This window comes from Coregonus lavaretus, assembly GCF_964263955.1.
Source record: "Coregonus lavaretus genome assembly, chromosome: 8".
Taxonomy (NCBI): domain Eukaryota; kingdom Metazoa; phylum Chordata; class Actinopteri; order Salmoniformes; family Salmonidae; genus Coregonus; species Coregonus lavaretus.
The window spans coordinates 38,971,191-38,994,017 of record NC_139995.1 but is presented as its reverse complement, the minus strand read 5'-3'; the positions used below and the strand labels follow the sequence as shown (position 1 = coordinate 38,994,017).

At 39.1% G+C, this 22,827-nt stretch overlaps 1 protein-coding gene across 1 annotated transcript; it reads left to right on the top strand.

Moving 5' to 3' along the window:
• Positions 1–10,831: 10,831 nt before the first annotated feature.
• Positions 10,832–22,372, top strand: LOC311134045 (myosin heavy chain, fast skeletal muscle-like; the record flags this gene model as incomplete). Its single annotated transcript, XM_084167650.1, has 39 exons — positions 10,832–11,035; positions 11,168–11,311; positions 11,391–11,547; positions 11,642–11,669; positions 11,846–11,966; positions 12,077–12,169; positions 12,256–12,319; positions 12,407–12,505; positions 12,628–12,731; positions 13,042–13,180; positions 13,406–13,524; positions 13,611–13,760; positions 13,939–14,109; positions 14,198–14,510; positions 14,820–14,890; positions 15,171–15,258; positions 15,399–15,516; positions 15,646–15,769; positions 15,888–16,024; positions 16,315–16,570; positions 16,670–16,912; positions 17,007–17,183; positions 17,311–17,456; positions 17,547–17,637; positions 17,748–18,137; positions 18,227–18,353; positions 18,438–18,556; positions 18,663–18,859; positions 18,950–19,133; positions 19,223–19,388; positions 19,505–19,629; positions 19,737–20,045; positions 20,133–20,336; positions 20,429–20,554; positions 20,753–20,923; positions 21,018–21,122; positions 21,217–21,312; positions 22,102–22,236; positions 22,352–22,372. The coding sequence occupies 39 exons, from the start codon at positions 10,832–10,834 to the stop codon at positions 22,370–22,372; spliced, it is 5,832 nt and encodes a 1,943-aa protein (XP_084023776.1).
• Between the last annotated feature and the right edge of the window lie 455 nt (positions 22,373–22,827).

Genomic DNA, 22,827 nt, shown 5'->3' with positions numbered 1-22,827 from the left:
TTATTTATTTATTGAAAATGTCACACCGGCTCTCCTCTAAATATGTATGTATGAATAGTCTGTAAACCACCAATAGTAACAGCAATCCTCTGAGGGGGAGTGACTATATTTATAGTAAAACAAGATTCAAGGAACATCATGCGTTACATTTTTATTGACTATCATCCAAACATATCACATGATGTAACCATTGCAAAACCATCCCTGTGATTCTAGTGGAGAAAGACTGCTTGAATATGATCCTTCGTTGGCATCATATCAAAATACTTGGACAGTCCATGCTAAGACCAGTGGAAGATGGAAGAAATGTCCAAACTCACTATTGCCACACTTACTGTGCAGCTAGCCAGTCCTTTTCTGCATTCAACAATGCACTCATCATTGTCCTGTCAAACAATGCAACACATTGGTTAAAGCAAAAACAGACTGGCATTCATGCTCCTGGAACAGAAGAGTGGACTGTATCAACAATAAACAAACAAACAATAAGACATTCATCAAAATGTGTGTTTATTTATTGACAAGCATCACAGCATGACATCACAACATACACTTTAAAACATTTATAATATATCCTTCCAATTGTAACGTTCGATCTAAATTGCTTTTTTTCATCAGTGAACTTACAGTTACTGTAAGACCCTTACAACCAATACACTGGATTCATGTATTAGTAGCTCATAGTTTACTCTTGGACAGTAGAAAGTTGAAATTTGTGAGATCCTATTAATGCAACCATACACTCTATACCATGCATGCAATTGAGGAGTGACTACAGTCTGTTCATCATTGGGTATACTCTAGGGGTGTAAAGGTTCACCAAACTGAAGGTTCGGTATGTATTGCGGTTTTGGGGTCAAAGTTCGGTTCGGTTTCGGTACAGCGGAAAATGAAATGTCAACAGTTACAGTAGTTAATTTTTGTTTTGGCAATTTTTTTTAAACTAACCCAGAAATAGATCATGAACCATATAATATACGGCCCTATAAAATCGGTTTAATTTTTTTGCCTAATTCCGCTTTATCCATTAGTTTTTCCAGGTTTCCGATTTGTCCCTGTTTTTTTATGTTTTAATTCTCAAAATCACACTTTTTTCAATAAAAAACAACAAAATTGGAGGTTATAAGTCCACAACAATGCTTGAACCACATCAGGAGACCATTTTTGAGGTCTGGGAAAAATACCCTTTAAAATTCCCTTTAATTTAGGTGCACACCAGCAAGAGCCTGGTTTGGTTAGCAGTGTTTCTGTAGCACACATGTGATTGCAGAGTTTGCTGAACAAATCACTACTGGATTGATGCAAATAATCATTATATCATTCTGCCAGGTATGCATAGACAACTTTGTAGTTAACATTTAATTGAGAAGGTTTTTTGGAAAGCCTTTCCATCTACCAGAAGACTGTTGTCATTAGCATCATCGTTAACGGCTACATACTGACAGACAAACGCACGCACACACAGATAGGGTCATTCCCGCACCGTTGCCTCTTCAGAAAGTTTAAGGAAAATATGAATCACTTATGCATTTTGTTCATGTCTTATCATCTTGGGAAAATGCATTAATGTTCTAATAAATTCAATACATTTAGTTGATTTCCTACTAAGTTCAATACATTTTGGCTTCTACTGTGAAGCCGAAATGTTCCCAAAGTGTGCCTCACAAAAGGATAGTGTGAAATGCACCAATTAAGATTTGAATTTTGATTACAATGTGCGCATAGACTATAGTTGTTTTAACGGAATATCCGACAAAAAAAAATTCAATGCTGTGTAGGCATAGCCTATAGGCCTAGTGTTAAAAAGAAAAGAAAATAACATGAAATGTATTAATTCAGGTTCACAGTGCGGACCGAACCGAGTTCTCCATACCGAACGGTTTAGTACGAATATTGTACATTACACCCCTAGTATACTGTATACTCACCAATGGTCATACTGCAAACTTGAATGTACACTATCTGGACTCTGGACAACTGTCATCATGCTATATTTAGACATGATGGTAACAGACATGTCTGACTAAGGTTATTATGCAACTCACCGTCACCGGGTCCTGATGCTGACAGTCTTCCACACCACAAATGTATTCCTCATCTTAACACCTGTGGTAGTCTGTGTCATGCTCTCCCACTCACTACCACATCAGCTCCAGCTCCAAATGCACATAGGCCTACAAAGACACTTGCTTGCACAGAGATGCTTAAATTCTCTCTCTCTCTCTCTCTCTCTCTCTCTCTCTCTCTCTCTCTCTCTCTCTCTCTCTCTCTCTCTCTCTCTCTCTCTCTCTCTCTCTCTCTCTCTCTCTCTCTCTCTCTCTCTCTCTCTCTCTCTCTCTCTCATTACAGGGAAGATCAGCTGTTTAAGTTAGCTGTTAAGTTGGAACAGAGCTATTAAGGTCAATATAATAAAACAAAAAATGATATGATTCTAGTACAAAAATATTACAACTACAGTATATGTCAATGAAAGAACTGCTCTTTTAGCATTGCTGTTTTTCTTAGCATGTCAAACCCCGTAAAACAGCTAATCGGATATACATGTAGTTACTGTTTATGTACAGATTCAACTGCACACTTCTAAAAACAAAATTACCAATAGAAACATCAATTCACATACATTCCAACCCAAAATGTGAAGGTAACTGTGCAGCCATCAGGGAGTTTGAGTCTAGGGTGTTCTACAACTGGATGCTGAAAGGTACCTCGCACTTACCTTACAGTGAGGCTCAATGCATTAGGCAATCGTGGGGGAGCATGAAAGAGCAAGATGCTTTATTTGTCCTAATAAGAACATAAGGTGAAGTAAAAAGTATATAATATTTTCATGTTTATTATTGCTACTTTATGCCAAGTGGGATGAGTGCAGAATACTTTTTAACACACAAAATAAATAAAAGTGCAACAGAGTAATAAATCCTAGCTTAAATTTCCATCAGTTGTTCTCTTTTTCAAATGCTTGGACTGGAGTTAAAGAGGTATCTATGTGTGTGGAAAAGTTTCAGGCTTGGTTAAACATGGGAAAATAAATTATTTATTGAGATAATATTGTATCAATATTCCAGGTGCATGAGCTTGAGAGTGAGGTTGAAGCTGAACAAAGACGTGGAGGAGATGCTATTAAAGTTTTCCGCAAATATGAGGGAAGAGTCAAGGAGCTCACCTACCAGGTATCTAATCTTTATATTCACGATATCCATCACTGTAGATACAGTATATAGGGCTTTGAATATTGTGTCTCGAGAAGCATTATTGAGATTGTCTATAATGCCTACAGACTGAGGAGGATAAGAAGAATGTGAACAGGCTCCAGGTTCTGGTGGACAGGCTGCAGCTCAAAGTGAAGGCCTACAAGAGACAAGCTGAGGAGGCTTCCTCACCTGTCCAGGTACAGGAAGGTGCAGCATGAGCTGGAGGAAGCTCAGGAGTGTGCTGACATCGTTGAGTCCCAGATCAACAAGCTGTGAGCCAACAGCCGTGATGCTGGAAAGTTAAAGTACAAAAAAAAAGACATACTTCTGTGGAGGGTAAAAAACATATTCCTATAACTGATTCACTCAATAGAACTTAATTTCTATTATTTTATAAATATATAAGATATTCATGAATACTGTATCTATGACTTTACTGGAAATCATCATAGGTAAATCACGTTAGAAGCAAGCTGAATTTTATTAGTAAATAGATGGGATATTTTCTATTCTTTTACAGGGCAAGGCAGCAACTGAATAGGATATGTGCCACAGATGAAACACACTTCCAAGCAGTCATACAATATGATCTTCTTGTGAAATGTCAACAGTGATCAAGTAAAGTCCGGACTTTCTCATATGCCTTTGTCTTTGTGGTTTATTCCATCAAAACAACACGTTTTGTTGTTATATATTATTGGCATGAGAGAGGTGTCTTAAATGACCAATGACCACTGGAACATCACCTTCACATTTATGTTTTGAACATCACGTCATGAAATAATGTATATGCTGTTAATACTATCACATATTAAGTATTTGAAATTGCTAAACAAAAATAGCACTCCTTGGGGCTCGCAAGGATCTATTAAATATTTTGCGCATAAACAAGTCTTAATCATAATCTTTATAATTAATGCCACACCTAATATTTCTCAGGAGATAACTTTAGCTCGCCATGAGTCCATCGGATTCCCTGTTGGGTACATATTAAACAATTTGCTCAAAACAATAAATAAACAATTTGCTCAAAATAATAATTTGACCTGCTAACAGTCCTTGATCTAAATCCACAGAAGTCTCTAAGGCTTATAATGCTGTATGTAATATTCAAGTTGAATTTGTAAACCCCACACCAAATTGACAACGCCCCATGTTAACTCCTGAGAGCCATTTTTTCATCTGGCTCAATAAGGTGTAATTATGTAATGATAGCTACAATTTTGATCAATATGGTTATGTTTGATTTATTAACTCACCAGTTCCTGATGTCTTCAGCACCACAAACACTTCTCCCCACATGTCAGCATTAATTTATAGAAAGAGAAGCAAATAGCATAAACTACCAGACCTCGTAGTCTGTACCGTGCTTTCGCTCTCACTGCCACAACAACTCCCCCTAGTTCAGCCCCCTCCCCCCAACCACATATACACACACACACACACTGGTGGTTGCAGCTGTGGGCTAAGGCTGCTTTGAGCTGACATATTTAAATACTAAGGAATATCAGCTTTTGGCTTTAGCGGCCATATGACCTCTGAAACGTTTGAATAGTTTTGTCATAGTCAATATAGCAATGGACACATTGTTAACATACTGTTAGCTAATACTGTATATTCTTCTTCTGGTCAGTTATGTGTTTGGAGTAGAAAATGTACAGAGCTTACAAATCAATGCAAATACTATATTATATTTACCATGTTAATAATACATCATATGGAAATAGGTGGGATGGGCTGAGAATAGCAGAGGGGTGGGATTAAAAATCTCATGATCGGTAATAGTTATTACTGAAAACACTATGTAGATGTCTGAGTACTATCTATCCAAAATGTAATGTGTGTGTGTATATGTATATATACAGTTGAAGTCGGAAGTTTACATACACTTAGGTTGGAGTCATTAAAACTCGTTTTTCAACCACTCCACAAATGTCTTGTTAACAAACTATAGTTTTGGCAAGTCGGTTAGGACATCTACTTTGTGCATGACACAAGTAATGTTTCCAACAATTGTTTTCAGACAGATTATTTCACATATAATTCATTGTATCACAATTCCAGTTGGTCAGAAGTTGACACTAAGTTGACTGTGACTTTAAACAGCTTGAAAAATTCCAGAAAATGACGTCAAGGCTTTAGAAGCTTCTGATAGGCTAATTGACATAATTTGACTCAATTGGAGGTGTACCTGTGGATGTATTTCAAGGCCTACCTTCAAACTCGGTGCCTCTTTGCTTGACATCATGGGAAAATCAAAAGAAATCAGTCAAGACCTCAGAAATTTTTTTGTAGACCTCCACAAGTCTGGTTCATCCTTGGGAGCCATTTCCAAACACCTGAAGGTACCACGTTCATCTGTACAAACAATAGTACGCAAGTATAAACACCATGGGACCACGCAGCCATCACACTGCTCAGGAAGGAGACGCGTTCTGTCTCCTAGAGATGAACGTACTTTGTTGCGAAAAGTGCAAATCAATCCCAGAACAACAACAAAGGACCTTGTGAAGATGCTGGAGGAAACAGGTACAAAAGTATCTATGTCCACAGTAAAACGAGTCCTATATCGACATAACCTGAAAGGCCACTCAGCAAGGAAGAAGCCACTGCTCCAAAACTGCCATAAAAAAAGCCAGACTACGGTTTGCAACTGCACATGGGGACAAAGATCGTACTTTTTGGAGAAATGTCCTCTGGTCTGATTAAACAAAAATAGAACTGTTTGGCCATAATGACCATTGTTATGTTTGGAGGAAAAAAGGGGGTTGCTTGCAAGCCGAAGAACACCATCCTAACCGTGAAGCACGGGGGTGACAGCATCATGCTGTGGGGGTGCTTTGCTGCAGGAGGGACTGGTGCACTTCACAAAATAGATGGCATCATGAGGAAGGAAAATTATCTGGATATATTGAAGCAACATCTCAAGACATCAGTCAGGAAGTTAAAGCTTAGTCGCAAATGGGTCTTCAAATGGACAATGACCCCAAGCATACTTCCAAAGTTGTGGCAAAATGGCTTAAGGACAACAAAGTCAAGGTGTTGGAGTGGCCATCACAAAGCCCTGACCTCAATCCTATAGAAAATTTTGGGCAGAACTGAAAAAGCGTGTGCGAGCAAGGAGGTCTACAAACCTGACTCAGTTACACCAGCTCTGTCAGGAGGAATGGGCCAAAATTCACCCAACTTATTGTGGGAAGCTTGTGGAAGGCTACCCGAAACGTTTGACCCAAGTTAAACAATTTAAAGGTAATGCTGCCAAATACTAATTGAGTGTATGGAAACTGCTGACCCACTGGGAATGTGATGAAAGAAATAAAAGCTGAAATAAATCATTCTCTCTACTATTATTCTGACATTTCACATTCTTAAAATAAAGTGGTGATCCTAACTGACCTAAGACAGGGAATTTTTACCAGGATTAAATGTCAGGAATTGTGAAAAACTGAGTTTAAATGTATTTGGCTAAGGTGTATGTAAACTTCCAACTTCAACCGTATACTACATGGCCAAAAGTATGTGGACACCTGCTTGTTGAACATCTCATTCCAAAATCATGGGCATTAATATGGAGTTGGTCCCCCCTTTGCTGCTATAACAGCTTCCACTCTTATGGGAAGGCTTTCCAGTAGATGTTGGAACATTGCTGCTGGTACTTGCTTCCATTCAACCACAAGAGCATTGATGAGGTCGGGCACTGATGCTGGGCGATTAGGCCTGGCTTGCAGGCAGCGTTCTAATTCATCCCAAAGGTGTTCGATGGGGTTGAGGTCAGGGCTCTGTGCAGGCCAGTCAAGTTCTTCGACACCGATATCGACAAACCGTTTCCGTATGGACCTCGCTTTGTGCACGGGGGCAATGTCATGCTGAAACAGGAAAGGGTCTTCCCCAAACTGTTGCCACAAAGTTGGAAGCACAGAATTGTCTAGAATGTAATTGTATGCTGTAGCATTAAGATTTCCCTTCACTGGAACCAAGGGGCCTAGCCCGAACCATGAAAAACAGCCTCAGACCATTATTCCTCATCCACCAAACTGTACAGTTGGCACTATGCATTGGGCCAGGTAGCCTTCTCCTGGCATCCACCAAACCCAGATTCGTCCATCGGAGTGCCAGATGGTGAAGCGTGATTCATCACTCCAGAGAACGCGTTTCCACTGCTCCAGAGTCCAATGGCGGCAAGCTTTACACCACTCCAGCCGACGCTTGGCATTGCGCATGGTGATCTTAGGCTTATGTGCGGCTGCTCGGCCATGGAAACCCATTTCATTAAGCTCCCGACTAACAGTTATTGTGCTGACATTGCTTCCAGAGGCAGTTTGGAACTCGGTAGTGAGTGTTGCAACCGAGGACAGACGATTTTTACGTAGTACGCACTTCAGTACTCGGCGGTCCCGTTCTGTGAGCTTGTGCGGCCTACCACTTGTTGCTCGTAGGCGTTTCCACTTCACAATAACAGCGCTTACAGTTGACCGGGGCAACTCTAGCAGGACAGAAATCTGACGAACTGACTTGTTGGAAAGGTGGCATCCTATGACGGTGCCACGTTGAAAGTCACTGAGCTCTTCAGTACGGGCCATTCTACTGCCCATGTTATTCTACAGAGATTCCATGGTTGTGTGCTCAATTTTATACACCTGTCAGCAACAGGTGTGGCTGAAATAGTCGAATCCACTAATTTGAAGGGGTGTCCACATACTTTTGGTATATAGTATATATACACTCAAACTGGTGCACCTGGCACCTACTACCATACCCTGTTCAAAGGCACTTAAATATTTTGTCTTGGCCATTCACCCTCTGAATGGCACGCATACACAATCCATGTTTCAATTGTCTCACAGCTTTAAAATCCTTCTTTAACCTGTCTCCTCCCCTTCATCTACACTGATTGAAGTGGATTTAACAAGGGACATCAAGAAGGGATCATAGCTTTCACCTGGATTCACCTGGTCAGTCAATGTCATGGAAAGATCAGGTGTTCCTAATGTTTTGTACACTCAGTGTATATAAAAATATATACTTGTTTGTTATGTAACTACTGTGTATAAAAGTACTATTTATGTAAAATTTGTGTAAAATGTACAGTATATCTAATAAAAAATCTGTAAAAACTAAAATGTAAAACAAAGTTACTTTTGTCCTCCAAAGAGGGGATGGGCCAATAAAAATGATATAATAATACAAATAATAATAATACATCATTTATTTAATTAATGTTACGCCTATATTAATAAGTTCATCAATAATAAATGTTAAATTATTAAATGATTAAGACACTACATTATTATCATAATCATTGTTATGCAGTACCAGTATATAAACTATAAACTATATGTAAACTGTCCCTTAAAAACTCTTCCCTACATTTTCAAAAGGCATGCGCTTTGATTTATATTTTTATACTGCAAATAACATTTAATTTAAATATATTATAGAAATGACCAATTCAATAATTACAAATACTGGTTCAACTGCACACTGCTATGAACATAAATAAACCAATCAAAAACAATAATGGAAATACTTGCCTTCTTCCTAACTTCAAGGTAATTCTTTAAAATAATATATCGTAATAAAAAAAACGATTAATTTGTTTGAATGACAATATCTATAAAAAAAAAAAAGTAGATATTCTTATGATCCTGAAGTGGCTGCAGAACCATCTGAGAGCGTGAGCCTACATTAGGGTTCTTTACAGCTGGATGCTGAAAGGTTAAAAGGTATCTGCCACTTAAATTACAGTGAGGCTCAATGCATTTGTCAACAATCTCAATAGTGTCTGCATGAATGAGCAAGAGGCTATATTTGTTTTATGTCCTAATAAGAACCTACGGGGAAGCCAAAGATATTGTGTATCACATTTGTATTGCAACTTTATCACATGTGGGACCACTAAAGAATACTTAAGACACTGTCCCCATTTGGATGTATCGTATGGTATGAGAGCATAATGAATATTGTCTTAAATTAGCATCAGTTGATCTCTCTCAAATACTCAGGAGACATTTGGAACAATTTCTTCCATAAAGGTCAGTTTGTGATGATCCTTTGGGTATTACATTTATACCCAGTGAAAACTACTACTTATTGGAGTTGCATATTTGATTCAAGGTACTGTATACACAATAAACTGGAAAAACAATGCATCTTCTAATTTTGTAATCAAATATGTACGATCCCATCTTTTCACAGAATGTCTACTTTTCACAGAAAGTAGCCTTCAGCTCTTACAGCACTTGACTTGTGGCACTATTCTTAGCACCATTCTTAGCACCATTCTTAGCACCATTCTTACTCCGGTGAGAGACAAAACAACCACAGCTGAGGTGACAGACCTTTTTCTATCTATCCTAATCCTAACCATTGTGATGCTTATCAAACATCTAAACATTATTACAATTCAATACTGTCACATATCACTACATATTAAACAATGTCAGGGTCACAAAAATGACCGTCTGCACCAATTTGCCAGGTTATGAAAAAATGTAAGACATTCAAATATCCTCTATGAAATCCTCTTAGAAAATTCATCATAATGATGCAAATGTTTTTATGTGCATAATTAGGAAATAGGCTTACAATTGTTTCCTGGGATAAATTGCTAAAATTGACAATTTTTTAAAATGTTACTTAATTGTTTGGTTTAACCAAAAATCCTTTGGGAATATTATAAACTATGTTACACAGGTTCTAGACAATGCTGGTAACACTATTAGTTCCTATATAAACAGTGACACAAGTAACGATGCTGAAGTGAGAAGGGGTAGACGTACATGACCAAATAAAGAAAAAGTACATGTCCCAAAAGGGAGGGCTGCCTCTGCTGAGTGAACACACATCTCTCTATAAAAGAAGCCATCGAAGACCCCTCTTAGACTGAAGGCCCCCCAGCAAAGGTGAGTAAGTGCCACAGCTCTCACAATGATTTAACAGTGGCCAAATATATGCTTATTTGTTCATTTAGAGGTACATTTATGTCTGGTTTACTTATTGAAAAAACATACTCCTACAATCACAGATGATTCATTTTGTACTAGTTTCAGTTGTGTATATATAATATGTGTGTATTGAAAACTCTTTCTTTTCAAGTATCAACATCTTTCCAACTTGGTCACAACAACATCCTACGAACTTGGGCATAAAAATAGGTAAATTGTGTTAACTGTATCTGGCACGTACAATGTTAGTATGGGGAAACATTGAGTGGGGAGCACTTACATTGTTTAACACAAACTATAGCCTTTACCAAGATAAGTTAAAGGAATATGCTTAACTGGATCTTGATGATGGAAATGAAAATGAAAATGGTATAAAATTAATTCATGACTCCAAGCTATGTTAGGGAAACAGTTTCTCCCCTGAAAATGGAAGGAAAGTTGGACAGCATCACTATGTATCTCCATTTCATGATTTCTATATTCAGCTGAAAATCATAATGAACCCTAAAGATCAGGGTTCATTACAGTAAAGATTTTCAGATACATTTTGTGTAAGTAAGAACATGTGGCTTCATCACCAGGATCTAAACATCATTCAGATTCTTACTGATCAAATGTTTGTGGAAGATAATGATTAGCATTGGTATTTGTCATTGTAGATAAAATAGCCCTGTCTTTTCTTGGCACAGGGCAATCATGAGCACAGATGCAGAGATGGCGGCATTTGGCCCGGCGGCCATCTACCTCCGAAAGCCGGAAAGGGAGAGGCTTGAAGCCCAGACCGCTCCCTTTGATGCCAAAACAGCTTTCTTTGTGGTTGAGCCCAAAGAGATGTACCTTAAAGGGGTTCTCCAGAGTAAAGAGGGTGGCAAAGCCACTGTCAAAACTCTGTGTAACAAAGTAAGTAAATATTTTATTGATATACTGTAATGCAAATCAAATCAAATTGTATTGCAGTGATGGCTATGCTGTTTTCTAAGCTAAAAACTGTGATATGAGTTAAAACCTTAATCTAATTTATTCCTGTCACAGGTCCTCACTGTAAAGGAGGACGATATCCACCCCATGAACCCTCCAAAGTACGATAAAATCGAGGACATGGCCATGATGACCCACCTCAACGAGCCCACTGTTCTGTATAACCTCAAAGAGCGTTACGCAGCATGGATGATCTATGTGAGTTTAAAGTAAAAGATTATCTAGCAGTAAATACATGAATCAATGAAGAGTTGATAAATATTCTCCTCTGTTACAGACCTACTCTGGGCTGTTCTGCGTCACGGTGAACCCCTACAAGTGGCTCCCAGTGTACGACTCTGTGGTTGTGAATGCTTATAGAGGAAAAAAGAGAATTGAGGCCCCACCCCACATCTTCTCCATCTCTGATAATGCATATCAATTCATGCTCACTGGTACACAAATACCCATGCTACTACAACAACAATTTACTGTACAGAATTATAGAATAACTCTGAAACTGATTTGCACTTACCTTTCCATTTTCAGACCATGAGAACCAGTCAATTCTGATCACGTAAGTCCAAATCAATGACTAAATGTGGGTAAGAATATTGTTGAATAACTAACTTTACAACTAGCTCCCTGATGGATGTTCAGTAGCATTGCAGTTTAGTAGATAAAGTGCTCTTACTGAGATTATTGAAACAAAGATGACCGATAAGAGTAAAACTAATCTGTGTATACTCCCAGTGGAGAATCCGGTGCAGGAAAGACTGTGAATACCAAGCGTGTCATCCAGTACTTTGCGACAATCGCAGTGGCTGGAGGCAAGAAAGAACAAGCAACAGCAGCTGCTTCTGGCAAAATTAAGGTCAGAAATATTACTGTAGCCTTACAGATCTAGTATAAGGGGGTTGTATGCATCGAAGATCCAGTATGTATGCATCATCAAAACACTAACAAATGTGATGACATCTATAGGGTTCGCTGGAGGATCAAATCATTGCAGCCAACCCGCTACTGGAGGCCTATGGTAATGCGAAGACCGTGAGAAATGACAACTCCTCCCGCTTTGTAAGTTTAAAACCCCCTCTTTGTATTTGTGAGCTTTCTTGGTTTTGAAGGGTAATATACTGATGGCCATCTAATGAACCTTTCAGGGTAAGTTCATCAGAATCCATTTTGGATCAACTGGAAAGTTGGCCTCTGCTGATATTGAAACATGTAAGTGCCTCCTGATCAGTGTATCTTTATCCAATTGTGATTCACACATGAAAAAGACTCCTGCTCATACAAAAACCTACTCTACAGATCTACTGGAGAAGTCCAGAGTGACATTCCAGCTGTCTGCTGAGAGAAGCTACCACATCTTCTATCAGCTCATGACTGGACACCAGCCACAATTGCTGGGTGAGAGACAAATATAGAAATCTGACATGGAATGCATAGGGCCAACAGTACATACATTATACATACAGTAATTGTAACTGTGCTAAATACTGTATGTTTTCAAACTTTTGTATGTATTTCAGAGGCACTTCTGATCACCACCAACCCCTATGACTATCCTATGATAAGTCAGGGTGAAATCGCTGTCAAGAGTATTGATGATACAGAGGAGTTCATCGCCACTGATGTAAGTAAAACAAATTACAACAATGTAGGAAAAATATAATTGTATGATCTTGAAAGCCAAGGTTTCTCTACAGAATGTGAAAACGTCTAAAAAGCTATTCAAAAGCAACTTGTATCGTGTTGGTATGCCTTCGAAAACATGTTAACTGATATTGTAGCTTATATCTTAACAAAGCAATATTCCCTAAAACATTTCCAGAGAACATTTTAACAATCTCTGTCATTGTGTTACTGAAAACTGGGTAAATAATCCACACAAAAAAACAACATTTAAAGAAAGCATAAATCAAACATGCTTTAATTCTCCATAGATGGCCATAGACATTTTGGGCTTCACTGCTGAGGAGAAGATAGGCATCTACAAGCTGACTGGTTCTGTGATGCATCATGGGGCAATGAAGTTCAAGCAGAAGCAGCGCGAGGAGCAGGCAGAGCCTGATGGCACTGAGGGTAACTATCAGAATGCAACCTTTTTTATTTATATAATTTCTCAATGGGCAACTAGCCTACCTTGTCTCTTGCAATATCAACTGTACTGTACTTTGAAATGGTCAAGGTTAATTATCAAGTTTCTTCCAGCCTACTTTATACAGCTTAATTTACAGGTTTAAGCAATGTACCAACAAAATATAGCCTAATGTTTAACGTGCATGTTACATTTTCTCTCCCAACCAGAGGCTGATAAAATCTCCTACCTCATGGGCCTGAACTCTGCTGACTTGCTCAAAGCTCTGTGCTACCCCAGAGTGAAGGTCGGGAATGAGATGGTGACCAAGGGGCAGACTGTGCCACAGGTAGAATCTTTTAGACTATTTTCAATTGTAGTAGATTTGCAAAAGGTAAAATGAATGTGAATATTATTATTACCTTTTTTCTATAGGTGAACAATTCAACTATGGCCCTCTGTAAATCTGTCTATGAGAAAATGTTCTTGTGGATGGTCGTCCGTATCAATGAGATGTTGGACACAAAGCAGGCTAGACAATTCTTCATTGGTGTTTTGGACATTGCTGGATTTGAGATCTTTGATGTGAGTATTTGTATATCTTAAATTCAGCACGTTGCTGTTCAGCTCATCCTTCTGCTTAAACAAATTACAATAACCAAGAGTAGACATTATGCTTGTACAATATATGCTGATGAAAATATGAACTAGCAGTCATGTTGGGTAACTCTTGACTTTCAATGTTTCTGTATTTGAACATTAGTACAACAGCTTGGAGCAACTTTGTATCAACTTCACCAATGAGAAACTGCAACAGTTTTTCAACCACCACATGTTTGTACTGGAGCAAGAGGAGTACAAGAAAGAGGGAATTGAATGGGAGTTCATTGACTTTGGTATGGACTTGGCTGCCTGCATTGAGCTTATTGAGAAGGTAGGTGAGATCTTAAAAAAGCAGACAATACAATAACAGACATGTCTGCTTATCAGTTTAATATTTCACATCGTCTTGTCACCAACAGCCAATGGGCATCTTCTCCATCCTTGAAGAGGAGTGCATGTTCCCCAAGGCTTCAGACACTACCTTCAAGAACAAGCTGTATGACCAGCATCTTGGTAAAACCAAAGCTTTTGAGAAGCCTAAACCTGGAAAAGGCAAGGCTGAGGCCCACTTTGCCCTGGTGCACTATGCTGGCACTGTGGAATACAGTGTCACAGGCTGGCTGGACAAGAACAAGGACCCCCTGAACGACTCTGTTGTGCAGCTCTACCAGAAGTCCTCAGTCAAACTGTTGGCTTTGCTGTATGTAGGAGCAGCAGCTTCACAAGCAGACGGTACATCCCATAGTATCCTGAATTTCTCATACTACAGGAGGAGACTATATCTACCCCTTCCCTTGTTATATAGTTTATGGTTATAAAGCATTGCGTTTGAAGTGGTCATTTGAGTTAAATAGCATTAGTATTACTGGAAATGTCAGTATACTAGATTTATATATGATTATATACATATTCAATACAGTATTCTTTAGATTGACCCACTGTATATAATGTACATGAGTCAATATTCGTTTTCAGGCAGTGACAATATGTACAAATGTAATTGGGATGAGAAAATAACTGGCCTAACACATTTGTAAACAGATGCTGCAAAAGGAGGCGGAGGCAAGAAGAAGAAGGGTGGTTCCTTCCAGACTGTGTCGGCTCTGTTCAGGGTATCTACATTCGTATTATCCTTTATTATGATGTAATAAGGTGTAACGTGGGGGGCTAATAGGTAGCTATCATTGGTATTTCGTTTTTTGGGTTATGATAAGGTAAAACAGTTGTATATCATCTCTATTCATAATTAATATTCTTCCAAATCCATGGGTATATTTTATTAATTGAAATGACTGGACATCTTACAGAATGTGGCTTTAATCAAAGGTGTCAAACACAACTTTGTTTATTACAGAATCTCATTCCCAATTTACACATTTTCCAATCCCACAGGAGAATTTGGGCAAGCTGATGACCAACTTGAGGAGCACCCATCCTCACTTTGTGCGATGTTTGATTCCGAATGAATCAAAGACACCAGGTGTGTACTGTGAGATTAACAATACAACAGACATCTTTAATGCCAAGCATAAATAATCTTCTTTAAAATAAGCATGTAAAATCCCTAGATGTTTTAGTATATGTCAAGGAGTTTAATACAATGTTTTCCCTATGGTTAAGGTCTGATGGAGAACTTCCTGGTCATCCACCAGCTGAGGTGTAATGGTGTACTGGAAGGCATCAGAATCTGCAGAAAGGGCTTCCCCAGCAGAATCCAATATGGTGACTTCAAGCAGAGGTAATTAATGTTCAGTGAGGGAAAATGCCAAAAAGATTTTAAAGTACTTCTTTCACAGGCATGATCACATCACATACTAATGTATTTTGTATTGTATATATATTTTATCCCCCTTAATCATCATGTCAGATACAAAGTATTGAATGCAAGTGTCATCCCTGATGGACAATTTATTGACAACAAGAAGGCTTCAGAGAAGCTCCTGGGATCAATAGATGTGGACAAGAGTCAGTACAAGTTTGGGCACACCAAGGTAGAGCAATAGACTGCAGCATCACTTTTCCCACAAAAACCACAAACATTGAGCTTAATTGAAAATAATTGTAGCTCTGTATCTTCTATAAATATAATGAAGATCAATATTCCTGTAGGTGTTCTTCAAAGCTGGTCTGTTGGGTACTCTGGAGGAGATGCGAGATGAGAAACTGGTTACTCTGGTGACCATGACTCAGGCTCTCTGCAGAGGCTACGTCATGAGGAAAGAGTTTGTCAAGATGATGGCGAGACGGTAGCTACACTATTTTACAGAACAGTGTTTTTTAACCCTGGTCCTGGGGACTCAAAGGGGTGCACATTTTAGTTTTTGCCCTAGTACTACACACCTGATTCCACTTATCAAATGTTTGATGATGAGTTAATTAATGCAATCAGGTGTGAAGTGCTAGGGTAAAAAACAAAATGTGCACCCCTTGGGGTCCCCAGGACCAGGATTCAGAAACACTGTTATAGTGTACGTTATATTGAGCCAGTGAAGAGAATCCCCCCAAAACTATTTGTTTTAATGTTTATTATTAACAGAGAAGCAATTTACTCCATCCAATACAACATCCGCTCTTTTATGAATGTCAAACACTGGCCATGGATGAAGCTGTACTTCAAGATCAAGCCTCTTTTAAAATCAGCAGAAACTGAAAAAGAGATGGCCGCAATGAAGGAAAACTTTGAGAAAATGAAGGAGGATCTGGCAAAGGCCTTGGCCAAGATAAAAGGGCTTGAGGAGAAAATGGTTTCTCTGCAGCAGGAAAATAATGACCTGCAGCTACAGATAGCATCTGTAAGTTAAGAAATTGCTTGTTTAATACAATTATTTTTTATGTCATTTTATTGGCCTTTGATTTCCAGTGTTGTTTCATTTATATTTTATCTGCTGTAGGAAGAGAATACTCTCTCTGATGCTGAGGAAAGATGTGAGGGACTCATCAAGAGTAAGATCCAGATGGAAGCCAAACTCAAAGAGACAACTGAGAGGTTGGAGGATGAGGAGGAGTTCAATGCTGAGCTGACTGCCAAAAAGAGAAAACTGGAGGATGAATGCTCTGAGCTAAAGAAAGACATTGATGACTTGGAGCTCACCTTGGCCAAAGTGGAGAAAGAGAAACATGCCACTGAAAATAAGGTTTACCATTTGTTACAAGGTTGTGAAGTTGTGTATTCATTTTAAATGTAAAAGACAAAGCATTGATGATTTTATACTAAATAATTCAATTTAGGTTAAAAACCTGACAGAGGAGATGTCTTCTCAAGATGAGAGCATTATCAAGTTGACCAAGGAGAAGAAAGCCCTCCAAGAGGTGCACCAACAGGTCCTTGATGATCTCCAGGCAGAGGAAGACAAAGTCAACACTCTGACCAAAGCCAAGACCAAGCTTGAACAGCAAGTGGATGATGTGAGTAAGAGATGTGACAACCAAAGGCATACATAGCCCTCTTAAAACAGCTTAATGTTATCATCCAAGGAAATAAAATAAATGTACTGTTTACCTAATATTGTGAAACTGTTTTTGTGTGGTCTAGTTGGATGGTTCCCTGGAGCAAGAAAAGAAGGTCCGCATGGACCTTGAGAGAGCCAAGAGGAAGCTTGAAGGAGATCTGAAACTGGCCCTGGAGTCCTTGATGGACCTGGAGAATGACAAGCAGCAGTCAGATGAGAAGATCAAGAAGTACATTTAAAATCTAAGCTGTTGTTGAACCATTCTCTCAGAAGGGATCACCTGATATATATTTTAATATATACTTTTTATCCAAAACAGGAAAGATTTTGAGACAAGCCAACTTCTCAGCAAAATTGAAGATGAGCAGGCATTTGGTGCTCAGCTTCAGAAAAAAATCAAAGAACTCCAGGTGATCTGTCAGTTCAAAATAAGATTAATAACATAACTACATTCTGGAGCACTATCTTCCAAATTGCATGTTCTAAGCAAATAAACATTTAAATCCATTGTATAATTCAGGCCCGTATTGAGGAGCTGGAGGAGGAGATTGAAGCTGAACGTGCTGCTCGTGCCAAGGTTGAGAAGCAGAGGTCTGATCTTTCCAGGGAACTTGAGGAGATCAGTGAGAGGCTTGAAGAGGCTGGTGGTGCAACATCTGTTCAGATTGAGATGAGCAAGAAGCGTGAGGCTGAGTTCCAGAAGCTGCGTCGTGATCTTGAAGAGTCCACCCTGCAGCATGAGGCCACCGCTGCTGCTCTCCGTAAGAAGCAGGCCGACACTGTGGCAGAACTGGGAGAGCAAATAGACAACCTCCAGCGTGTCAAGCAGAAGTTGGAGAAGGAGAAGAGTGAATACAAAATGGAGATTGATGACCTCTCCAGCAACATGGAAGCTATCGCCAAAGCAAAGGTGGGAGATGATGTGGTTGCCAGAATATTTAAAAAACTCATAAATACACATGAAAAATGGCTCAATAACCTGTTAAACATTCTTGATAGGGTAATCTAGAAAAAATGTGCCGAACCCTTGAAGATCAACTGAGTGAATTGAAGACAAAGAATGATGAGCATGTCCGCCAACTTAATGACATAAATATTCAGAGAGCAAGGCTTCTGACTGAGAATGGTGAGTTTAAAATGGAAGGTTAGTATTTCTGTTTGTTTTTCATAATACCAATAAACCTAACTTCCAACTTTCTGTCTCAATCAGGTGAACTTGGTCGTCAGATGGAGGAGAAAGAATCTCTTGTTTCCCAGCTGACCAGGACCAAGCAGGCTTACACACAGCAGATTGAGGAACTCAAGAGGCAGATTGAAGAGGAAGTGAAGGTCAACTGCCATCTTCTACAATACTGCCTCTTTGTGATTCATATAAATGTTCCATTTGGCTTAAGTGTTTAATTTAAACTTTTGTTTTGTTACTGCTGACCATTAGGCCAAAAATGCCCTAGCCCATGGTTTGCAGTCAGCCCGCCATGACTGTGATCTGCTCCGGGAGCAGTTTGAGGAAGAGCAGGAGGCCAAGGCTGAACTGCAGCGGGCCTTATCCAAAGCCAACAGTGAGGTCGCTCAGTGGAGAACCAAATACGAGACCGATGCCATTCAGCGCACTGAGGAGCTGGAGGATGCCAAGTAATTAAAAAACATTCTACTACTCTATCTTCATAATCACCAAAGTACCTACAATGGCTAAAATGAGAGTTTTTTTCTGTCTTTTTACAGGAAAAAGCTTACCCAGCGTCTGCAAGATGCGCAGGATGCTGTTGAAGCAACAAACTCCAAGTGTGCTTCTCTGGAGAAGACCAAGCAGAGACTGCTGGGTGAAGTGGAGGATCTCATGATTGATGTAGAGAGAGCTAATGCTTTGGCTGCCCAGCTTGACAAGAAGCAAAGGAACTTTGACAGGGTAACGTTTTGACAAAGACATCAATGAAATACAGTAAAATCTATACATTATTAATTATTGCATATTAATTTACTAAACTGTGCTCCCAGGTTCTGGCAGAGTGGAAGCAGAAGTACGAGGAGGGCCAGGCAGAGCTAGATGGGTCTCTGAAAGAGGCTCGCTCTCTCAGCACTGAGCTGTTCAAGATGAAGAACTCCTATGAAGAAGCATTGGACCACCTGGAGACACTGAAGAGAGAGAACAAGAACTTGCAACGTATGGGGAATTTAAAATAAATCACTCACTTTTTTACAGTGCACCGTCTATGCTCTTGTATGTGTGGATACAAATCCACAATGTTGTTAATTTCTCTCCCTTTTTCATTTCAATAGAGGAGATCTCTGACCTGACTGAACTGGTTGGTGAGTCTGGAAAGAGCATCCATGAGCTGGATAAGGCAAAGAAGACGGTGGAAAATGAGAAGGCAGAAATCCAGGCTGCACTAGAGGAAGCAGAGGTATACACCACAATAGTTTTTATGTCAACAAAGTGATCATGATAATATACATGTCATACCTACATCACTATATTATTTAATGGTTTGGTCATTGTTCAATTCTATAGGGCACACTGGAACATGAGGAATCCAAAATTCTTCGTATACAGCTGGAGCTCAACCAGATCAAAGGGGAAGTTGACAGGAAGCTGGCAGAGAAGGATGAGGAGATGGAGCAGATCAAGAGAAACAGCCAGAGGGTGATTGACTCCATGCAGAGCACTCTGGACTCTGAGATCAGGAGCAGGAATGATGCAATGAGAGTCAAGAAAAAGATGGAGGGAGACCTCAATGAGATGGAGATTCAGCTGAGCCATGCCAACCGTCAGGCTGCTGAAGCCCAGAAACAGCTGAGGAATGTCCAGGGAGCACTCAAGGTATAAACTTTATTTTTGTATTGAGTCCCAAATGAATTGTTCTTTCTCTTTAGATGTTGTTAGAATACATTTTCAAATAATCCTCAGGATACCCAACTGCAACTTGACGATGCCCTCCGCGTCGCAGATGACATGAAGGAGCAGATATCCATGGTGGAGCGCAGGAATAACCTAATGATGGCTGAAATTGAAGAACTGAGGGCTGCCCTGGAGCAGACAGAGAGAGGCCGCAAAGTGGCGGAGCAGGAGCTGGTTGATACCAGTGAGCGTGTTGGACTACTGCACTCTCAGGTACATATAAAATATTAACTTTCTCTCGGTTACAAATGGGGTAAGGTACAATCATTTTTTGCCATGTGATTAAATGCCCCCAATTCATTCAGAATACCAGCCTCATCAACACTAAGAAGAAGCTGGAGGTTGACCTTACTCAGGTCCAAGGTGAAATGGAAGACACCGTCCAGGAGGCAAGAAATGCAGAAGAGAAGGCCAAGAAGGCAATCACTGATGTGAGTTTCATGTTCTGCCTTTTGTATCTATTGTGTTCAGATCATTTTTTATTTTCTTGAGTAATAATGCCAATATCTTAAGCAAAAATAGTTAGGACATTTAATTGACATACATCATCAGTAACTATCATATAATTATCATTTTACAATTACTGCAGAAGTGTTTATATAATCAATGTACACAACATATTATTCCAGGCTGCTATGATGGCAGAGGAGCTGAAGAAGGAGCAGGACACCAGCAGTCACCTGGAGAGAATGAAGAAGAACCTGGAGGTCACAGTCAAGGACCTGGCGCACCGTCTGGATGAGGCTGAGAACCTGGCCATGAAGGGCGGAAAGAAACAACTCCAGAAACTGGAGGCTAGGGTATGTACTATACATTACAGCATATACAGGTATAGAGCAAGCTACATTATATATGAGACCTTAACTGAGAATAACATGTACTCTTATCTGTAAGGTCCGTGAACTGGAGGGTGAAGTTGATGCTGAACAGAGACGTGGAGCTGAAGCCATTAAAGGTGTTCGCAAATATGAGAGAAGAGTCAAGGAGCTCACCTACCAGGTATAACCATGATTAATTGATGATAAAAAACAAGATATTGTATACTGCAGTGGACTATTTGACAGGACATTTCAATCTCTTGTAAACTCTACAGACTGAGGAGGATAAGAAGAATGTGAGCAGGCTGCAGGATCTGGTGGACAGGCTTCAGTTGAAAATGAAGGCCTACAAGAGAGCAGCTGAGGAAGCTGTGAGTATCATACTCCATGACAGATTTTTTTCTGAAGTAATGGGGACATAATTAAAACAATTTTTACAATCAAATCAATCAGTACATTTTGGTACTTATTTCAAATTATTACTATTACTTACAATGTGTTAGGTACTTGCACCTACTTGTTTCAAAGAATCATCAATAAATCAAGTTTGTTATTAGGTAATAAAAATGTAACAGAGAAAGTTGTTACAATTACTAAGTCATAAAGCAGACTAAAATAAAGTAAAGTACTTGTCCTGTGTGGCTCAGTTGGTAGAGCATGGCGCTTGCAACGCGAAGGGTATTTGAACCTGCTGGGGCCACTCATATGGAAAATGTATGCACACATGACTGTAAACTGCTTTGGATTACAGCGTCTGCTCAATACAGTATATAGGCCTAGTAAATAATGATGGTTATGGGAAAATATGTTTTACATAATCGTATCTAATGTGCAACCTGAAGTAAAAAATAAGTAGAATACAAAATGGGATAGGTAACACATAAACCAAATTCATGACTGTAAGTCGCTTTGGATAAAAGCGTCTGCTAAATGGCATATTATTATTATTATTATTATTATTATAAGAAACCTGAATAAAGGCAAACATACAGTACCATAATCAAGTTTACTGAGACTCTCTACCTTGTAGTTTGTTTCTGTTGTCTTTATTTATAAGATGTTCATGATGATAACATAAACAAATTATTTGACATTTGAACTTCTGCATTTTCCCAAACATGCAGTATAATTGTTGAATGTTGTATTTGCAATCCAAACAGGAGGAGCAGGCCAACACTCACCTGTCCAGGTACAGGAAGGTGCAGCATGAGCTGGAGGAAGCTCAGGAGCGTGCTGACATCTCTGAGTCCCAGGTCAACAAGATGAGAGCCAAGAGCCGTGAAATTGGCAGCAAGGTACAATTAAATTGAATGCCATTTTTATTTTTTAAACCGTGACTAAAAAATAGCAAATGGTTAATATAAAAGCTATAAAAATCCCATTATGGTAAAGGGTAAGATTCTTTTCCAGGGGAATGCGGCTGAAGAGTGAGAGACGAAGTCCAGATGAGACAAAGTATCAAAAGGTCATACAATATGATTTTTGTGAAATGTTCTCATGAAGTAAAAATAAATCTGCAAACTCTATCAATTGTTTTCATAATTTACCTGTGAAATGAATTGTGTCATCACTGATTGAACCACTATCAAATGTCAGATGATGTAGTGTTTTAGTCATTTAGCAGACACTGTTATTTTTTTTATTTTGTTTTGAGCAGATAGTGGATTTAATTTATTGATCAATTGAATACATGAATACACACTTAGTATTGTTGAAACATTACTCTTCAGTGTACAATTATTTAATGGATAATAGTTGTTAATGAAATAAGATACAGCTCTTAACACCCCCCCCCCCTCCACACACACAGAGCACTCCTACTCCAAGATGCTTGATACATATGGATTCAGAGCTTCATATTATGCTACACAGGTTACCATGTTAAT